Genomic DNA, 18,361 nt, shown 5'->3' on the forward strand with positions numbered 1-18,361 from the left:
CTTTGATTTTTTTTTCTAAATTACCTTGTCTTTTACTTATTAAAAGAAAAACTAGTAAGATTTTGTCATAAGTAGAAAATAAGGTAACAATTGTTTTTTACAGTGAAAAGAATGTCACTGAATTCTGGCTAGCAAACATTCTCTGCCTGTAAACTACTTTATTTTAAATGAAAGAAAGCCAAATGTTAAGAAGCAGTTGTAGACCCCGGGTGCGTCAAACTGTGTACTTACTGCTGACCAAAAAGACTGAAGGATTCCTGGGGGTAACTTTTCACCCATGGGATGATCCCATTTCATTTTCTGACATGTCCATGTGTTTGACACCATGTTCTGGATCCATTTCATTCTGTGAGATGCTTTCCCGAACAATCCCAGGACATTACATTTCCTCCCTAACTGCTATGTTATTTTCTACCTAAATTGCCTTGAGTCCCATTCAAAATAACTTATCGTTTGTAAGTAAATCATAGAAATGATGGCCCCAATAAATATTCTCCCACACATAGCTTTGCATTTCAAATAGGTACCTAAGTGGCAATATTTCTCTTGAGGGAAGTCATTATTATTCAGTGTATGTCAGAGATTTGGACAAAGACACAAATAAAATCAGCCTCAACTACCAGTGACATTGTCATTGGCCCAAAGATCAGAAAGCAGTGAGAACCAAGCTATAATTAATTTGAACAATAGGCAAAGGGACTTCACACATGTCTGTCTCCCCACCCCCTTGACTAGAACACATGATTTCAGAAAGACAATCTTGGGGACTCTAACTAACCCTTGGCTCTCCTTGATTTATAATTTCCCAGTCCTTGTCTAAAATACCTTACCACTCTTACAGTTAAAATTAATCCTCTTTTCTCTCTGCTTTGCCTTTGCTTGTGTTCAACAGCTTCTCAACAGGCCAAATAACCCATTGTCATTTTCCTTTGATTTGGTGGGATTATAGACCACGAGGGACTGAAAATACATTATTTTTAGAATATGTTAGTAAATGCATGCTCAAGACTGTGTCAGCAGCTACATTCTGCTTCTGCCTTCCATGACTCCTGACACATGAAATCAAAGGTGCTAGCCATGCTTCCAGCACCTCTATCCCCAACACTAGTCCTCACAGTAGCCTGCTAGCCAACAAAAACCATCCCTTGAAACAATTGCTAGATCAATAATTAGAACCAACTACGGCAGGGTCTCAGAGCAGAGGGGAACCTACTCTGTGCAGGAAATAGAAAGTACAAACCCCTGCTAAAGCTGCTATCAGTCTAAATGCAAAAGGCAGGTCAGGCAGCCTGAACACAAAGGTCAGCCCTTCCCAGTCTGGATGACTCAGACAGCAGACTTCACTTACAGGCAATTGCCCAGATATCCTGGAGGTGAGGGCCTCTGAGCAGAGGTTTTTCCATAGCAACATCACTGCCTCCCTGGATATGAGTGCTTTGCTTGCCTCTGAGGAAGTAGCCTATCATTTTCCAGCATCCTGGACCTGAAGGACAAGGGTGATTACAGGACAAGTGTGTTTGCCCTCTGCATATGTTTGGCCTTTTCAGTCTGGGATTTATCCCAACGACCTCCATGCGGAGAGAGACAAGTGTGAGCTCTTCCTCATCGATAGACTTTTCTGAGCACCCTCTAACCCCCACCTCTCCTAGAATGAGAGCTACTTGATGGTTCTGGAAGTAATCATGCTCACATACTGAATATTAGCTCCCTAAAGGCCTCACCCTCGCCCTCTCTGTTTGCTTTAAGATTAACATGGTCAAGGCTTTCCTAATACATTTCGCCTTTGCGCCAGAGAGGACGCACTGGGGCCCAGCCATCTCAAAGAAACATAAAATGGATGTTTTGGAGCTGAACCTGTGACAGGGACTCTTGGCCAGCGTAAAGCTGAGATCAGAATTTCCCTCCCGTGTCTCTTTGGCCCTGAGGCATTTTCTGACGCCTCTAGAAAGTGGAAAGGAAAAGACCAAACTCTCACATCCCTCAGGGTTACTTTAAGACTTATAATTGCATTTCCCTTTGGTCACGTGCTGGAAAAAAAAAAAATGTGCACAGACCGCCAAACTGGCCAGCTTCACAGAGAACAGCTGGGTGGTTTCCCTCAGCCCAGACAATGTGCAGCAGGGTCTTTCTCGGTGATGTGCCCTGAACACAGCTTTTCCCGATCAGTGCTTTCACATGACGTGAGACGGTACTAGATTTCAATCATCTGCAGCTTCAGTGTGGCATTGCCCCGCCGACCAAGCTCTGTCCCCTCCTCCCCTCAGCCTCTATCTCACTTGAGAGACTTTGAGTTGGTCCTTGGGGCACCCTTTCTGTCTGCTTGGTCTGGGACTTGCAAAAGTAAAGGAGCACACTGTTCACACTGTTGCCTTCCCTTTCTCAGACGAATATGATGACAAGCAGCCACTGACTAGCAAAGAGGAAGAGGAGAGGCGCATTGCCGAAATGGGGCGCCCCATCCTGGGAGAGCACACCAGGCTGGAAGTGATCATTGAGGAGTCTTATGAATTCAAGGTACGTCTGTCAACACCCTGCAGGCCCCATCAGCTTGCTCAAGGTGGTTCGGTGTGGTCTGTGCTGGCAAGAGCCTCCCGGAGACACTGGAAAATGTGATTTCACGTACAGGCTCATTCACTAAAAGGCTGTCAGATTCAATTTGAAACTGGGGAGTTAGTAGAGAACCAAGAAATCCTGTACAGTAAACAGCGTCAGAGCCAGGGTCCAGCAGGCGACAGGGAGCATGACAGAGTCAGAACTGCCCCCTTTGAAGGAAGGGCTTTGTCCGAAAGGAGACTACGAAAAGTAGACCTTCAGCAATTCTTGTGCACTAGAAAAACCCATAGGAAGAAGGGTAAACAGTGGAATGAAGATTTCAGGACTGATCCCACTGTCAGAGTTTAGCACGGCAGAGCCTTGAGCCGGGCTCACCAAGCACAGGAAGGGAGCATGCATAAGTTCATGCAATCTCCCATGAATCTCAGCCTGCCGTTTTCTACAGCCCGCTCCGTCACTCAGCATCCCTGTGCATCCTGCTTTCCCTTTTCCTCCTGCAGCTTTTCTTCAGTGGGAATCCAAGGGTTCTGCGTCACCTGCCACAGCAGGGGGCTGCCGTTTCTGGAGGTGATTCACTCCCACATTTCTTAGAGAGAATGTGTCTTCTCTACCTCAGAGGACAGGACACCCAGGCTTGCCCTCCCATGCATGGGCCATGGATAGAGCAATGGTAGCAGCTTTAGAAAGTACTGGGTTAGATAACTTTTTTCATCCAAAAAAAAATCTTGGATCAAACAAAGCCCTCTCTGGTCAGCCACAATCTAGAACTGTAAAGCCCCCCTCGTCTCCAGTTCTTTATGTAAGTCTACTTGTCTGAGTTATTTTTTTCTAGAATAACTTTGAAGCGCATCCTCAAGTTTACAAACACAGTCATTGTTAACCTTAATGCCTACAGGGCATCTTGGGGGCACACTTCTCACGTGCAGTAATACCACCTTTGACCTTCTTCATTTAGGGATTGTGTTTTTCTAGAATGTAACTTGAGAGCTTGTTCAAAGCTCTAGAAAAGCATGGGCTAGATGGCGTGTGTCATTCCCCCACTCTGACTCCCCACCGCCATGCTAAGATGATGGCTTTACTAATGCCCACTGTCAAGGGTGAGGTGTTCATTTCATCTTGAATGCCACTAACAGTTTAAGAACTCTCCAGGTGAATAGAGAGAGTGTCGCCCGAACTTCAATCCATTGTGATTCACTCTTCTTTGTCACATACACCAAGGAACCGAACTGCACAGGTACAACTTTTAGCCCTAGGAAAAATTTTGACTCTGCCCCTCTGGTTAAAATTAGTACATTTTAATATATAATCTCTCTCAAAATCCCGAGGAAAACACTGTACTGAAGGGCTCCGGAATGAGTCAGCGCTCTCTCCTTCCTTCAGAAGCCTGAAGTCATGTCTCTAATGCAGCTTTTGTCTGGAGAGGCGCTGGCTCAGCTCTGCCAACAATGCTCCATCTCTGGATCCAGTAACTCTTTTGTTGGCATTGGCTGCTGCCATGTGAAGACAGATTTAGCTGTTGCATGCCCATCAGTGCTCGAGACGCAGGGGACCTTTTCATCCCTAGATGGGAGCCTTTGGATAGTGTTTCAAAGGGGGAAGCATTTCAGTCTCACCCGAAGAACTGGAAAACAGAATAAACATACCCCCTGAGTGTTTACAGCCTTCCCCCTACACACACACACACACACACACACACACACACACACACACACACACTCACCCTATAGGGGGCAAAGGCCAGCTACAGCACTAATTCTTGCTGTTCACAGCATGCCCTCTTGATGAGAATCTTGTCATGCAAAATCCTACAGTGAAAAGCCACTTGCCCAAATCGACTTTGGCACACACTCCCCATCCAGTACATATTTCCTTCCTTGTCCTTGTTGGATCATTTCTGGCAGAGTGTTGTGTCCTTTTTCCTGTTAAAACATCTTAGGCCCAAATCATGGCAAAGCACTGGACAGCAGCCTATTAATAATCTATTCCAGTTTTCTGCTCTTTAATCAAGATTGTGACCAGAGAGAGAGAGTCTCCTCCAAGGCAGCACAGAGGCAGCTTTCGAACTCTTGCTCTTGCTACCCTCATAGAGCAGTGCCTCATTTTCCTGTTGGAGCTCTGGGCTGCTGCCTTCGCCAGTCAGCCAGACATTCTACCTGTGGGATTCCCAGTGATGTGATACCTCAAGACTAGGCGGAGCCAAGATTAGAACTTCCCCGGGCCCCAGATTGTTAGCAGCAGGAATGAGTGGGAAACCTTGATGTGGTGAGTAGCTGTTTCCTGTTCCCACTGCTCCACAGCAGCCCTGGGCAGGACCACCGCCAGCACACCCAACCACATGGGGACACAGATGTGGGGTTCTTACCCCGAGCCAAGGTTTCTGATTCTGAAACTACCAGTCCACTTTGCCTGGCTTACGCCTTGCAGAGCACCATGCCTGTTAGCCATTTCTCACTCTATGCACGGACCCATCCTTTGCCTCTGCATGAAATGCCTTTACTCTTTACATGGCTATTTCTCTGAGCTCACAGGGCACCTCATCTTAGGGGTTTCTCAACTAGCCAGATTCTCTCTCTCTCTCTCTCTCTCTCTCTCTCTCTCTCTCTCTGTCTCTCTCTTCTCTCTCTGTCTCTGTCTCTCTCTGTCTCTCTGTCTCTCTGTCTCTGTCTCTCTCTCTCTCTCTCTCTCTCTCTCACACACACACACACACACACACACACACATGCACACACACACATTTACATTTTTAAAAATCTCATCACAAAAGAAATAGCTAGTTGTTCCTTTTCCCATTTATCTAAAGGAGGAAAAGAGGTACAAAGGAACTTTGTGAGTTACCCATGCCAATCATGGGCAGAGCCTTGTTTTCAGCCGTGGGTCCCATTTATGTAGATCTCATTGAAAATCACAAGAGAGAGAAGGAATAGGAACGTGCAGATGAAAGATGCCCTGAGCAATTGCAATCACTTTGTATTGTGTAAACTGAGGAGGCCATGATTAGAATCTTGGGTGCTCACTCACACCATCACTTTGTCAACAATAGACTCATGTAACTCCAGAATCCAAACAGTCCATGCAGGTGGCCCTGAGATCAGGAAAATGGTCCTAGGAAGGTTGTTACCACCACAGAAGGACAAGGAGTTCTTCCTGCTTGGTGGCCAGAGGAGAAAGGTGTTTGAACCAAAGTAAAAGAGAATCCTATTCCCCCAGCAAAGCTGATATAAACCATTGACCTGACTATCATAGCAAAGATGAATTCTTAAGTATAAAGTGGAGCCAGCCATTCTCCCAAAGACTAATTCAGCATTTTATAAATCACATAGAGGCTTAAAGGAGACAGATATTTCTCAATTGTACCTTCCTCCAAAAACAAAACCAATGAGATTGGATTGTACCCGAATGAATTTTTGCTGCACAAAGGACAGAGCTTATTTTCCCCCGTGGACATAATGGATTTAGTTAGTCAGGGTAGTGAGGGAGCAGAATTTCAGAGCTTGTAAGGAAGTCATTTGCATCTTTAGAGCTTTGGTTTTGTTCATTAATATGGTCTTGTCAGGTTCCTGGGAATGTGAATGAGGAGGGTGAGGTGTGTGCATTTATTGATATGCATGGAATAAGTGTCCAGGGAGGGAGCTGGCACCCACAGCATCACTACAATCACATCTTAAGTGGCTCCAGGTATCCTTCATGCTCCCCTGCATGAGGGGAGACTTGGGTACTTAGCTACCCTTTATGTAAACTTGAACATCTTCCTGAGATAAAACATCAGTATGTCTGTTGAAAATAACAGGCTCATGGCTGCCCCAACAGCTCCTCCAATCTCAGCATCCCCACCTCCAGGAGGTTGATGTAGACACAGCTGCTGCTATTTACAAAGTGCTAAGAGAACCCCCAGGTCACCCCTAGAATCTGGTGTGCCCAACTACTACCTACTTTAACTAAACCATCAAAAGTAGCAGGTGTCTGTATTTGCTGTGTGTAGGTTCCATTTGCCAAAGGTTTCTTAGGTTGCTCAAGCCTGCAGGAAATGTGTTTCTATTGCTGGAGCCTGGAATCCTTTCTATCCTGCAATTAATTGATGATTAGAGAACATTGAGTTTCAAGATTCTTGCTCTGATGTAGTGGGGAGGAGAGCTCGAGGCAAAAAACGTGCATGATAGATAATGTCAAGCTCTAATTATGTAGGAGAAGTGGGGTGAGAGGCACCCAACAATCTCCCTCCTAACAGTTTCATTTTGTTAATAATCCGACTCAGAGAGAGCTGGAATGCCTTAGTGGACCCGTCTTTCATTTGACAGTGGCTGTAGTGCTGAGAAATATTTGTGCCCCGTGAAACATTTCTTGAGCTGTGTTAACCACCGTAACTAGAGCTGGAAAAGCCTAAGGATGATCTTCCTGGAAAGCCTCTGCCAGAGGTTCGTATATCTCAAACAAGGTTGAGACTCACACACTGAAAGTGGGTTACTGGTTGGGGTCCCTTTCTAATATTGTCACAGATGACCTGAGCCTTGGATCCCTAATAATAAACACTTGTCTTATAGAGAAGAATGCCCCCACAACTGTCTGTGGCCTAGAAGTAACTGGTGAAATTTATCAGGAAGGCCTATGTAGTATCTTCACCGACGATTAGGCCAGTAGTCCAAGCTATAAAGACTATAACAACCGTCAACTCAAATTGGTTGGACAATGAATGATATTGGGACCCAGTGTCTTCACTGATAAAAGTAGGATGCAAACTGCAGAGAACTGTGTCCCAGAAGTGACTGGACATTACTGTGCATGCCAGTGTCCAGTAACCACAAATCCCAGGACCAGTGTCCCCATGCTAATTCCAATCCCATTAGCTAGTGAAAAAAAAAAAAAATACCACTCAATTGTAACACTTGAATCTCTCTCAGGCCTTTGGCTCCACGGGGCTCAGGCTATAAGGAAAGTGGCCAATAGCCAAGCTCATACTCATCCCAGGAAGCACAATCCACTTTAAGGGACACAATTTTTTTTTTTTCAAAATTCAAATGTATTTTAAGAAGCTTCCAGAGAACAAGTCTATTTTCAGTTCATTTGTAATTACTTAAGTTTTCATACAAGTATACATCATGTCCATCCCTCATAGCACCCATCATCCAGGGTCTCACTCCTCCTTACCCCTGTTAGCTCCCTTTGTTGCTCTAGAAAGTTTCACTTCCACTTTCATTTCATATTTGGTTTTCTGCATCTATATAATGACATACATGATTTTATGCATCCATATAAAATCTAGAGCCACCAACATGAGAAAACATACCACTTTTGCCTTCCTAAAGCCTTAATTTCTTTACTGTGACCATCTTAAGCTGTAGTTTCCTGTCAGTGACATAAGTTATTCCTTCTTTATGGCTAAAGTTTTCCATTAATAAGATACCACATTTCTCCATCCATTCCTCGTTTCTTGGACACGTAGGTGAATGCTACAATGTAGCTATTCTGAGTAGTGCTACAATACAAGGGGGTGAGTTCTAAGGAGGAAAAGAAAAACGGCGTGTTATCAAGACACAGAATTGTCTTATGAGAAAGTTCTACATAGACTGAAGGAGGAGGAGGAGGAGGAGGAGGAGGAGGAGGAGGAGGAGGAGGAGGAGGAGGAGGAGGAGGAGGAGGAGGAGGAGGAAGGAAACAAGAGGTAATCACTTCTCTTAAAGAGCCTAAGAACAATAGATAGGAATGGTCCCCAGAAACCAGTCATAGTATTGACCGCATGGCCTCGCATGGCTTTGAGCACTGAGTTATTGTTGAGTAAAGGTATAAGTAAGCTCACACTATATGATGCAGCTACCAGAGGCTTCAAGAATATATTAATCAAAGTATAATACCCCATATGAGAAAAGTAAAAGATCCCCCCGTTGCAGCCAGGTTAAGTGGAGATGTGTTCAGTTAGCGATGGAGATGGGTTTTGTTCCAAGCATCATATTTTAAGTAATAAGTAATGGCTCACAAAGAGGACCCTCAGAGGAATAGGACCAGCCTGACAAAGGAGCATGGACCTCAGCCTGAAAGTGACATAACTATATCCATCCCAAACGCATGGAGCCCATCACCTGGGTGACGTTAGATAGTGGCTGTTGCCCAGGGGGTGGGACCCGAAGAAATGAGACCCAGCAACCTGAGCTCCCTACTAGAACCACCAAACCCAGAATGTGAAACAGTAAACCCTCTGGTTGCCCAAATCTCCCGGGTGTGGCACCAGTGGTCATTTTAGAAGAACGATTATAGCGAGATTCACATTAACCAGCAGGTTGAACTTGGCCAACTTTGGGTTCAGCTTTTACCCAGCACATTCATTTCAGAGGACAGAAGCAAATGGCTATAGTTTCTCCTGTGCTTTGGCAGCTCGCATATCTGAAAATATGCAAAGTGAGTTTTAAGATATTCCTGACAGGAAAGTATCTTTCTAAGTAGAGGAAAACTTCAACAATGTCTCTTTCCTTCCAAGAATGTAGTAGTGTTCTCGCTGAGCAAGCAATGGAGAATGCTGATTATTGTCCAGACTTAGAACAAGAGGTGAATCTTCAGGACTTGCTTTTGGGTGGGTCACTGAGCTTACGATACATAGAAACCATTAAGACCGGGAAGTGGTGATGATTCATAATAAAAATAACTTACAAGTATGTAAAAGGGGAAAGGAATAAAAACATTTAAGTCATAGTAAGGACAAGACAGTAAAATGCTACTGAACGTAACTCAAACTTTATGTACTGAACACAGATGCGTGCCCAGGTTCACAAGAGCAAGGAAATAGAAATTGGCTCGGTGAATTACAGATCTTGGGTTGTTGCTGCTATGTTTGCTGTTGCTACTGTTGTTACTGTTGTCTCCCTCTCTGAATAAGAGAAAAGCTGAATTAACTGACTGGCTGATGGCTATGTTTTCCTTTGCCTTTTCCATTTCAAGATTCTGTCTAAACCTTTGCAGGCAATGGGAAATCAACATAGAACAGGATAGGATCACTTAGCTCGATTCTATACAATAAGTTGTAAAAGAAGAGAGGCTTCTGGAATGGTAGAACAGCAAGCTCAGTGGATACCTGAGAAGGGCTAGGATGATCTAACACTGACCCAGCGAACAGCAGTCTGTGTCTCCCAATCTGCCTTCCACATTCAGGCAGTTTCCCAGGCTCTAGAATGGGCAGTTAGATGCAGGTCTAGGTGTTCTGAATTGGAAAGCTGACCTTTGTTCACTAGAAACATGAGTAAGAACTTGGCATTTTTCAATGCAGAGATTCCAGAATGGTCACAACTACAATGGCCTCTTTGCTTGGGTCCTTGTGTGCATAGTCCCCAGAGACATAAGGAACAGCATACATCTGACTCAGTGAATAAAACCTATGTCTCCAAATTCTAGAATTCAAATGTGACTGGTTTTGTGTGCCAATATTTTTGTATTCATAGAAGGTACAGCATTGTATGTACCTGGTACTGGGCAATGGAAGGGTAGAATCAGTATGTGAACAATGCTAAACCTACTTGCTTCAATAGGGCATCATGTAGAAATATGTTCCTTCAGGCAGTTAGATCAAATTACAACTTAGATACTTACCCAGCTTACCCACTGAATGATTATTGAAAAAAAATAAAAATTACCAAAGTTTGAGAGTCTTTCTATACAGGATAAGAATAATGATACCCACCTTAAATAGAAGATCAGTATGGGAAAGGTTTTTTGGTTTTGGGGGTTTTTTGGTTTTGGTTTTTGTTTTGTTTTGTTTTGTTTTGTTTTGTTTTTTTGTAGTCAATGTCTCTAGTTAGGCACTCCCTCAGGTCCCTTCTCCCTGCTCCCTCCTGTTTTAAAAAAGAAATTGGCTGGAGGAACTGGTGGTGGCGAATGTTCCCTTGAGCTGTACATAGATACATTGACATCAGACTTCTGGGTCTGGATTGATTTTATGCCTTCCTGTCAGCAAGCAACAATGCTGGGCTGTAGCACATGTCTGCGAAGGGTTCATGTTTTCACAAAGGACATGGAGCTTTCCTCTGCCAGTCTTCAGAGCAGCACCACCGTGATATGGCGGTTGGCAAACTCTGATGCTTGGGAAATGTAAGTGTCTCTCCAAAGCAAGCAATGAGAAACAGAAACTGGTTTAGAGTATTTCTTACTCAAGTGCGGTGCAACCCAGCAGCTTCTTTTGCTGGTTCCCAAAGCACTCTGTGAGGCCCATGTCTATGGAGGGATGTCAACAAACACCTGTTTACTGGAGAAGATAAGTTATCAGCTGGCCGCTGGCCTCCTGCTCAGCTCCCACAGCCCACTGAGCTGATGATGCCCTTGTTCTGTGCTCCAGGGAAAGTGCCAATGCCTTGTTATTGCATCAATAGTTGAAGTGAAGTCGTCCGTACTGCCTGCACTATTAATGCTTTGGCTACTTTTATGGTTATATTTATGGAGGCCAACACGTATCAGGGAAGCCATTTATAAGGCTCCAGGAGGGATTATTGGAACACAGATTGTTTATCTTTCCATTAGTGGAAGCTATAAAGCTGAAAAGAAGGGGTCTGAGATAAGAGAGACTTAACTGGGAGCCTATAAAGGCAAACCCACTAACGTGCCTATCTCCATGCTAGCTCAGAAGAGGGACATGAAGGAAGCTTGTAGCCCTAAGCAATCCTGTGCCAAGAGGCGACAGAAGCAGCAGATTGCTGTACTCCCTGCTAAGGCATAAAAGATGTTCCCAAGTTATGGAGGAAGAGGGCTAATGTTCCATTTCCCTTTGCAAGAAATAGACTCTTAAGGATATTCCAGCAGGTGATGGACACCCTTAATACTCTTGTCCTTCCCCAAGACACAATAATTGTGCAGCATGCATGGCAGTCAGCAGTCATTTTTAATAGTTACATGACTTGTCAGCCAATCATTAAAATTTATAAAGTTCAGTGAGATCCAAGGAAAAAAGGATGAACGTACATGTCTACTTTAGAATGCTGTAAGATACAATGTGGACTTCCCATTTCAGACTGAAGCATGAAAACATTTAAGATTCTCTATAATGCTGGAAGGCTACGGGGTATTCTCTCTCTCTCTCTCTCTCTCTCTCTCTCTCTCTCTCTCTCTCTCTCACACACACACACACACACACACACACACACATACACACACTATGTTTGGATTTTGTTTTTGAGACAGGGTCTTGCTATATAGCTCCAGCTAAGCCTCAAACTCACAGAGATCCACCTGCCTCTGCTTCCTGAGAAGTAAAGGAGTGTACCACAACACTTGGGCTTTATGTTATTTTGTTTTAAAACTTGTAGAATATAGCATTAGGAAACAGTGCATTAACTAAGTAATGAAATAGTGATGGGAAAACACAGCTGTACACCTAAGAAGGATATAATGATAAGCAACATGATAATCATTAGCTTGAAGCATCTTCAGATACCTGACACAAATCATCTAATTATTTCCCATGCACAGCCCTCCTGGGGAAGGTGTTATTATTTCCACCTTTAAAATAAATGTAATATCCACTCCTGATTTAGATGTGTCATTTTCTTTTGAAAAGTTTCATTCTCTGCTTTCTGTTTCATCTCTAAACTTTGAAACTGAATCCTTCCCGAAACAAATAATTTTGCAGGGGCAGAATGTTCTTTGCTTCTGTGGATTATTGATATAAATTCAGTGTTTACCAAACATTTTCATCATATATTCTGAGAAATTACAAAGAGCCCTGAAATATGGAAGTTAAGAAAATGATCTGGTACAAAATAAATATAGCCAGAAATTACAGTGCATTAGCAGAGTGTACAGGTGGACATGCTGACAGTCAGCATCCATCCCTGGTGCATGAGGGGCTTTTTGGAGCCCACTGCCTATGATGGGACACCTCGTGCAGCCTTGAGGCAGGGGGAAGGGTTTAGACTTGCCTCTATTGGGTGCATCTCCCCAAGGGAGGCCTTTCCTTCTTGGGGGGTGGGTGGGAGAGGCTGGGGGGCGAGAGGAGAGAAGAGGGGGATCTTTGATTTGGGTGTGTAAAATGAATGAAAAAAATTCTTAATAAAAAAGAAACTAACCCCCAAAAGACCCCCCCCAAAAAAAGAAAGAAGGAAGGAAGGAAGGGAGGGAGGGAGGGAGGGAGGGAGGGAGGGAAGGAGGGAGAGATGAAGGAGGGGCAGTAGTTAGACACAAGTCAGGCACAAAACTAACATGGTTCTTGTCTCCCTCCCACCTTAACATGAACTATGAAAACTGAAGCTTTCACTGTTTTATCTGGAGCAGAAAAGTAGGGTGAAAGTAAAGTAAGGATGTCAAGGAGAGAAAGGACAGAGAAGACACAGGAAGCAGGGAAATCTCCTAAATGCCGCGATTACTTTGTTTTTAAGTGACATGTAGTGATTGTGCATAGTTGTGGCTATACTGTGGTATATTGATACCTGTAACTCGAATTTAAGTGCTGACCCAGGAGGATTCCAAAGAACTGCTGTTGGTTGACCAAAGCTGCCATAATAAACTACCACGAATCGATGCTTACACAGAAGAAATTTATCTCCTGTGCATCAAGGTTTGGTTCTTCCCAGCAAATCCTTGGCTTGCACACACACACACACACACACACACACATATGTGTATATATATATATATATATATATATATATGCAGCAAGGTTTCACAGTATAGCCCAGCTGCCCTCAAACTCTAGTTAGTGCCTGCCTCTACCTCTCAAATGCTGGACAACAGGACTGTGCCACCATGTCCAGAGCCAATGTGTTTTGGATGCATTGCCTCACATTACCATTCAGAGGCATTGTCTCTAAATAAGATTGCATTCTAGGGGTTGGGGCTTAGGGCTTCAGAGCATTGATTTGGAGGGAGGAGGATCACGTAGCCTATATCAGACACTCTTGTTCAAAAAAGTGTTTGTGCTTTCGGACAAGGCTATTAAAAGCATGCTCTCACTCCTACAGCATGAACCTGGGAGATCAACAATGTTTTTGCACTCTCAGAGTTTTCTGTCAATTTGCTTGACTCACGTTCTTTACCTAAGCAGTCCCCAAAGGTGATCCTGTATATCCTCCTAATAGTTTATTGGCTGCCTCCCAAAACCTCAAAGACAAGGCTACATTTTCTACAATCAAACTATCTATGTAATAATTGTCACTATGAGCTCATGGAAGAGCAGTCCATCACCTCCTCTCTAGTTTTGTGAGGCCAGGAGCAAACCCAGACATGACACCCACTCACTGCTCCAAGCCAGAGTGTGTTGAAGGGGTTTTCCATACTTGGTTTTGCCCCAGATGGCTTCACCCTGGACCATGTCACAAAGAGCACAGGCATTTGCTTGACGCTGGCATTCTCGTATCCTACAGTCAGGTAGAGAGCCGCCAGCCCCACCTGCTGTAGTTGGAACAAAGTAAATTCCGGGTGGTGATGGAGAAAGTCAACAAAATGTTCAATGTTCCTTTTAAAAATCGTCACAAAACACACGAACATGTATTTTCTATCACTTTGAGAAAAGTGACATTGACTATCATAATTTGAAAACATGTGAATGGGGATTATTTTTCCGTAATAGAAATTACATTTACACTAATCTTATATCACCTATTAATGAAATATGCCTTAGGTCATTTTTATTAACTTTCTGGTCTTTTTAGCTAGCAATCCACCTACCTTTCTATGTGTGTTCAAGTGTGATTTAACTTGTGATCTACATTATATATATATATATATATATATATATATATATATATATGTGTGTGTGTGTGTGTGTGTGTGTGTGTGTGTGTATGTGTGTGTGTGTGTGTGTATATATATATATATATATATATATATATATATATATATATATATATATATATATATAATGTAATTACATAGTGATGTAAAATCAGTAGAAATTCATGCATGCATTCCTTTAGTTAATAAGTGCTGGGTCACCTAAGTGATGGAGATGGTACCAAATACTAGATGCATAAAGGGCTCACAGTCAACTGGAGAGGAGAAGATATCGAACAGGCCTAGTTTTAGATAAAGCAGCAGATTTGATGGCAAAGTTGAACGTGCCATCAAATCACAAGGAGGGTTTATGCAAGCCCAGATTTCTTGTCACATTCAGTGGAATTGAGAATTTGCATTTCTAGTACGTTCTGCCATGCTGCTGCTCAGGGAGCACACCGAGAACCATTCATCCAAAGTTAGAAGTATCTGCAGCCATGGCAGCTCTGAAGAGGGGTGTGAGGCATTTTAACTAACGGGTGAGTGGAGGAGAATGATGGAGGAAGAAGAATATGGGGCGCGCTTTTAGCTCTAAAGCCAGAGGAGGGGACGATGGTTTAAAAATGCAGATAGTATACTAGGCTAAGACAAAGTTTGAAATAGTTAAAAGAGGTAAATCCAGAGTGGCAGAAAAGGCCCATTGCTGTGCTTAGGGGCCCTGACTGAATACCACGCTGCAGACATCGCACAACTATCAATCTCCAGTTAGACTTTAAGCTGAAAGAGAGGAACCCTAGTAGAACTCTGTCCGAGCTTCCAGAGGGGCTTTTCTCTCGGCTTTCCAACTCTGGACAAGGAATCTTCTTCATAACTCTGATGGAAAATCCCACTGGGACGTAATGTAAGCAGCATGTAGGAAGGGTGTATTGATTGCGTGTGAGCGTTTTGCCCCTGACCACCGAGCCGCAGTGAAGGAGTTCCTAAGTACCATGACTAATAATAACTGGTTCATGGTGGTTGACTTTTAGAAAGCCCTAAGCTTTGTTGACCTCTGCTGGCCTCCTGACCCTCAGAGGAGCATGCCAACAGTCTAGAAGGAGATGTGGGGAACAGAAGAAGTCCCCAGTAGCTGGGTCTTAATGAAATGTGCTTTGTTTTCTTTTCTAGGGGAAGATGATGATGACGATGATTGCGGGGAGGAGAAGCTGCCCTCCTGTTTTGATTACGTGATGCACTTCCTCACAGTGTTCTGGAAGGTGCTGTTTGCCTTCGTCCCCCCGACAGAATACTGGAATGGCTGGGCCTGCTTCATCGTCTCCATCCTCATGATTGGCCTCCTGACAGCCTTCATTGGAGATCTGGCTTCCCACTTTGGCTGCACCATTGGTCTGAAAGATTCCGTGACTGCGGTGGTGTTTGTCGCCCTTGGAACCTCAGTGCCAGGTAAAGGATGATTTACGCAACGCTCCCAAACAGAAAAGCACACATACAAAAAAACACCATTGAGTTCACGCTGTGTTGACAAGCTACTCCTGGGCATGGGGCATGGCCTGGAGTGTGGATGATACACCCAGTCACACTCCATTAGAAAAAAACTGATTTTCCCTTCCCCAGCAGGTATCAATTCCAAATAGCTCCTTGGTTAGGGGTGCAACTTTTTGTCCCCTTCCCTTTTCAGTGCTGGGATTGTGTCCTGGGCAGGTTTGAACCTGTGCAGGTCTTGTAAGTGTGCTGCCGCAGTCTCGGTGAGTTCACATCCTGTAGCAGTACACTTCTGTCCGGAAGATCCTGTTTCCTTGTCATCATTCGGCACCTCTGGCTCTGACAATCTTTCCACCTCCTCCTCTACTTAGGTCCCGAAGCCTTCAAAGGAAAGATTTGATCAATATGCCCACTTAGTGCTGCTGAGCACTCCAACGTCTCTCACCCACTCACTTCACATTGTCCAGTTGTGAATCTCTTTGTTAATCTCCATCCTCCGCAAGGAGCTTCCCTGATGGGGCATGAGTGATGCTCTGCTCTGTGGCTAGAGTGATAGGATAATGTGGCGGTTATGTGAGTCTCCTGACCGTGAGGAATTCCAGTCTTCTCTTCTCATGGGCCAGGACTTGCCCCTTCTCAAATTCCCCCATCCTGGTGGTATAAGACATGGAGCTTGAGACAGCCCCTTGATTGCGGGCTCAGTCATATGACAGACAAACTCCAAGTTCTGAGACCAGCCAGCAGTCAAAAGAGAGAGAGGACCATATCACCTCTGGCTTACCTGTGACTTTGATAAACTTTAACCATACTATATACCAAAAATAAATAAATAAATAAATAAATAAATAAATAAATAAATAAATAAATAAATAAATAAATAAATGGAGCATAGCAATTGACTTCTTATTAGGAGAATACAACAAAACCATTAGTTGTTTCGATGGCTTTTCTGCTCTGCCAGAAATGCTTCCCACTGGGCTGCAGCCTTCTTTGCTGTGGTGTGGGGAAGTCTTCTGTGATTTTTTATTATAATATTAACTGTACATTGTGCTCCCTAAATAAGATATTTACAGGAAATTTCATAATGTATATGTGTGTCTGTACACATACGTATATGTGTGTGTGCGTGTGTGTGTGTGCATGTGGAAACCCTCACACCTCAAAAAGCTATGCAAATTAAAGATGCTAAATGAATACACCATGTGGCTTTATTCATCCTACTGATCCTGACATCTGTGTTATTGTATCCCAGACACCTAAAAAGAAAAGGGAAGTGATGCCATTGTTTCTGGGACACAACACTTGATTTTTATAAGTGGACAAAATTAAGACAAAAAGTAAAATGAACGCTCTTCACTTCAGCCTGCTCTTAGTCAGCACCGGCCGAAAGCCCCAGCTGAGGTCTTGACACTTCTAAAGTACAAGGGCTACTGCCTACAGACTGATGAACTGATTTCTCTTTCTGCTGAAGACTCTGATATGTAGACTCCGTGATGACCAGATAGCAACTGGCAGCTTCCCCATGCTATTCTTCCAGCCTCGGGGCAGGATTGAATGCACATGACTCATTAAAAATACCTTTTACCATATTATTCCAAATCTATGGGGGGATGTTTGTGACTTTGGAGGGTGACAGAACTCTTCTCTCATCAGACCAGCACATGCCAAGAGCTCATTTGCATACTGGGGGAGGTGGGGAGGCCACTCATAAGAGTCCTCGCTCTTCCTAGTTCTTGAAAAAACTATACCTGTCTGTAGAGCAAGGCCCCTTTTCTCAGTCACCTTTTGAGGTACAGGAAGAGGCTTCCAGATAGTGTCTTCTAACCTTGGACTGATGGAATGAGCCACAGCTTGGTTCCCAGCCCTGTCCCTTCTTTTCCCACAATTCCATGGGAACAGTCTTCATGACATGCAAGCCATCTATATACCAGTGCTTGCCAGATGCACAGTATCAGCCCCTGCTTACCCCTGAGCTGAGACATAGCATTGACCTTCCCTACTTCCGTGTCTGAAATGTGATGTGTGATTTGCTGCTCACTGTCATATCCAGAGGTGACAATTTCAGCAGCCCAATGACTTCAGTTCTTCCATCAAACACGTTCTCTCCAGGCTTGACCTTTTCAGAAAATAACAATATCATCGCCCACCCAGGAGGCCTTGATTCCTTCAACTTCAACTGCAGCATGCCTTCCATCTAACGTGTAATTAATGGGTCCACATAACTTGCCCCCCACTTCCGTCTTACAACTGTTCCTTATTCAGACCCTGCAAGCAGCCTCCTACTTGTCTCTCTGTTTCTACAGGGGATCTTTTGAGGAAGCAAAGCAGACCAAAGCACTGCTTATGGTCTCACTTAGGATAAAGCTCAGAGGCATCAGTCTCCCTTACAGAATGGCATCATCTGGCCATTCCATGGCATGCCCCTCGGTTCCCTTTGCCCACTGCTCTTTGGGCTTGCTCCCCTGTTTCTGTTCTCCACAACTGAATTAATTGCTATCTCAGAATTTCACTGGCTGTGAAACACTCTTCCCCTTGACTTCAACTGAAGTTGAAGTTCTTTTTCTTGCACTACAGTTTTATTCATTCCTTCTCTCTCTCTCTCTCTCTCTCTCTCTCTCTCTCTCTCTCTCTCTCTCTCTCTCTCTCTCTG

General features: G+C 44.0%; 1 protein-coding gene across 1 annotated transcript in view; it reads left to right on the plus strand.

Annotated features, from left to right (window-relative positions):
- Slc8a1 (solute carrier family 8 member A1) overlaps positions 1-18,361 on the plus strand; it is a 310,778-nt gene that overhangs the window by 254,974 nt on the left and 37,443 nt on the right. Inside the window, exons 8-10 of the mRNA XM_036170508.1 lie at positions 2,384-2,514; positions 3,054-3,120; positions 15,397-15,672. Coding sequence (XP_036026401.1) covers positions 2,384-2,514; positions 3,054-3,120; positions 15,397-15,672 — 474 coding nt within the window. The remainder of the gene's footprint in view (positions 1-2,383; positions 2,515-3,053; positions 3,121-15,396; positions 15,673-18,361) is intronic.

The sequence above is a fragment of the Onychomys torridus genome, chromosome 21 (genome assembly GCF_903995425.1).
Source record: "Onychomys torridus chromosome 21, mOncTor1.1, whole genome shotgun sequence".
NCBI lineage: Eukaryota > Metazoa > Chordata > Mammalia > Rodentia > Cricetidae > Onychomys > Onychomys torridus.